At 44.7% G+C, this 2,979-nt stretch overlaps 1 protein-coding gene across 1 annotated transcript; it reads left to right on the top strand.

The window, feature by feature from the left end:
* Positions 1 to 257: 257 nt before the first annotated feature.
* On the top strand, positions 258 to 845 carry LOC109562852 (interferon beta-2-like). The gene has a single exon (XM_019965881.2). It carries the CDS (start codon positions 285 to 287, stop codon positions 843 to 845), a length of 561 nt encoding a protein of 186 aa, XP_019821440.1. The 5' UTR covers positions 258 to 284.
* The last annotated feature ends 2,134 nt before the right edge of the window (positions 846 to 2,979 follow it).

Below are 2,979 nucleotides of genomic sequence, written 5' to 3' on the forward strand. Positions count from 1 at the left end.
TAGCAATTCACTGAAAATCTACAGAAACATTAGAAATTCTTCCAGACTGTATGAAAAGTAAGGAGCTTAAAAGAAAAAGAGTTTTAGAGGTAACTAATCCTTTAAATGACATGGGAAAACTAAAAAGTAGAACTGAAAATGGGAAATTCCTCTCAAGAAGAATGGAGGGCCATCCTGTATAAGTAGCCGACACTCAAGAAGGAAGGCCATTCACTCTGCAAACGCTTGAAGACTCAGCTTCAGCACCTACTAGCAGAACAGGTAGCCCTGTGCCTGATTTCACCATGACCCACCGGTGCCTCCTCCAGATGGTTCTCCTGCTGTGTTTCTCCACCACAGCTCTTCCCAGGAGCTACAGCTTGCTTGGATTGCAAGAAAGGCGGAGTGCTGCGGTCTCTCAGAAACTCCTGAGGCAGTTACCTTCAACTCCTCAACGTTGCCTCGAGGCCAGGATGGATTTCCAGATGCCTGAGGAGATGAAGCAAGCACAGCAGTTCCAGAAGGAAGATGCCATATTGGTCATGTATGAGATGCTCCAGCAGATCTTTGGCATTCTTACCAGAGATTTCTCCAGCACTGGCTGGTCTGAGACCATCATCGAGGACCTCCTTGTGGAACTCTATGGGCAGATGAATCGTCTGCAGCCAATCCAGAAGGAAATAATGCAGAAGAAAAACTTCACTATGGGAAACACAACCGTTCTTCACCTGAAGAAATATTACCTCAACCTCATGTACTACCTTAAGTCCAAGGAGTACAACAGGTGTGCCTGGACAGTCGTGCGAGTGCAAATACTCACGAACTTTTCTTTCCTGAAGAGCCTAACAGCTTACCTCCGTGACTGAACATCTCCCACCTGTGGCTCTGGGAAGGGACAATGTGACTTTGAGGTGAGACTCTTCAGCCAGCAGAGGCTCTTGAAGTAACTGACAATGCAATGCACTGGGTTTCAATGGACAGTTAAAGACTAAGCTATTTTTAAATTGATTTATGCATTATCTATTTATTAAAACTTTTATATGGGAAATAAATTATTTATGAAACAAAAGTCAATGTGGCAGTTTCAATCTCAACTTGATTTATGTGACAACACATATTAAAAATTGCAGAGCACCTTGGAGACATTCATTGCAAAACAAGCCTGCAGAGTGGTAGAGTTTCTGGCCCTGCCTTTGAGGAATTTAAAACACAAGGAAGCCATGTGGAATGTCCAAGTTATATGCATGCTCTCCATGTATCCATATAGTCTACCTGCGCTTGTATTGTTCACTTCTCTAAATGTACCAGATCCTGTAGAGGGCCTCTATATGATGTGGGGTTTTTGCTTTTTTTTTTTTTCAATTAAGGGACAATGTACACCACCATGTATTTGAGAGTCTTACAAAGTAAGCCTTCTTTATGCCAACAAAATTTGGGCAAATTCCACTTAATTTATAAAATTCTTACTAAAGTAAATGAAAAATTCGGACCTTCTAAATGTCCTCAGTTGCTTGTACACTCCAACCCTTATTTCCAACAACGTAGTCCTCACAAAGAAGTTTCAGGAACATGAGTGAAAAATTACTTAAGACTGTCTTGGGGGTCATTAGAAACTGTCAAACATGCTAATTCACGCAATTAAAAATAAGTGAAAAGTCATCTTGAAAATATTAAGTGTATATCCATTAAAGATAGAAAGTAAAACGATATTAAATACTTGTTTTGGTACACAGAAAATATAGTTGAAGTAAAGTTTAATAAAATGCTACTGTTATATACAAAATATATTTTAATATTCTATACTTAATATTTAAAATACCTTCTATAAATTTATTATAAAATTGGAAACATGAAATATTTAATTTAAAATAAGTATATAATTCAATATAAAATTAACTCATAAAAATAAACTGCTGTGCTTTTTAAAATATTCCTAGTTTTCAGCTATTCAACATTTACTCCCCCCACTTCAAGGCCGAATCCTTGAAAGACCCTGAAAATTCCAGAGCATTCCAGGGGCGCACAGTTCTTTGCTCCCCGACCCAGGTGGTGGCCGCGTTCCGTCTCACCCCCAGAAAGTCCCCCAAACCGTCTCATGGTTATTTGTCCCCTGGCCACCGCTGAGTTCTCCTCTGTCTGCAACGCACTCCCAGGGTCCCCTAGCCAGTCTCATCGCCTTGGCTGTTTCTCACGTTGTCCAAAATGGCTCCAAGCCTGTAGTCTCACTGACTCCACCTGGCTCCGCTTTGTGCTCAAGGTCCTCCCATCGTCCCATCTCTCACAGTCTCAGCCCCACCGCCGGGTTTTCTTGGTCCACACCGCGGTGCCACCGCCCCAAGCCCATTGTCTCATCACCTATGCTCGCTTTCACTGTGTCCGCAAAGCCGTCCCATCAACTCGAAGCCAAAAACCTCAGCGCTGCCACCGTGTTTCATTTTGTGCCCAACGCCTTTCCGTCTTGCCACAGCGAATAGTCTCGTCGCCACTTCCAGGTTCCCCTGTGTGGACCACACCCATCCATCGTCCGGCAGTCTCATCCCTTCGCCGGGTTTAACTTTGTCGCAAAGCTGTCCAATCGTCCCACCACCAGTAGTTTTTCGCCACCGTGACGTTTCACTTTGTCCGAAACGCGGACTCAGCGTCCCAAAGCCAAGCTGGGTTCCCCTGTATGAGAAACGCCCTCCCATCACCCCATAGCCAATAGTCTCATCGCTTCCGCTGTGCTTCACTTTGAGCACCAAACCCGCCCATTTTACGACAGCGAATAATTTTAGCCACCGCAGCATCTAAAGTGAGCGCAACGGCGCCCCCAGTGCCCGACAGCCTCTCGTCTCATCGCGACGTCGGCTTTCCCTCTGTCGACACATTCCAACTGTCTTATCTGCAGCAGCCTCACCCAACCCCACCTCCGCCGGATTTCACGTGGTGCAGGACTCTGCCCCAGCGTCCTATCGCCAATATTCTCATCGCCTCCGCTGTTTTACACTCGCCGCAAGCCCT

Source organism: Bos indicus, chromosome 8, assembly GCF_029378745.1.
Source record: "Bos indicus isolate NIAB-ARS_2022 breed Sahiwal x Tharparkar chromosome 8, NIAB-ARS_B.indTharparkar_mat_pri_1.0, whole genome shotgun sequence".
Classification (NCBI taxonomy): Eukaryota; Metazoa; Chordata; class Mammalia; order Artiodactyla; family Bovidae; genus Bos; species Bos indicus.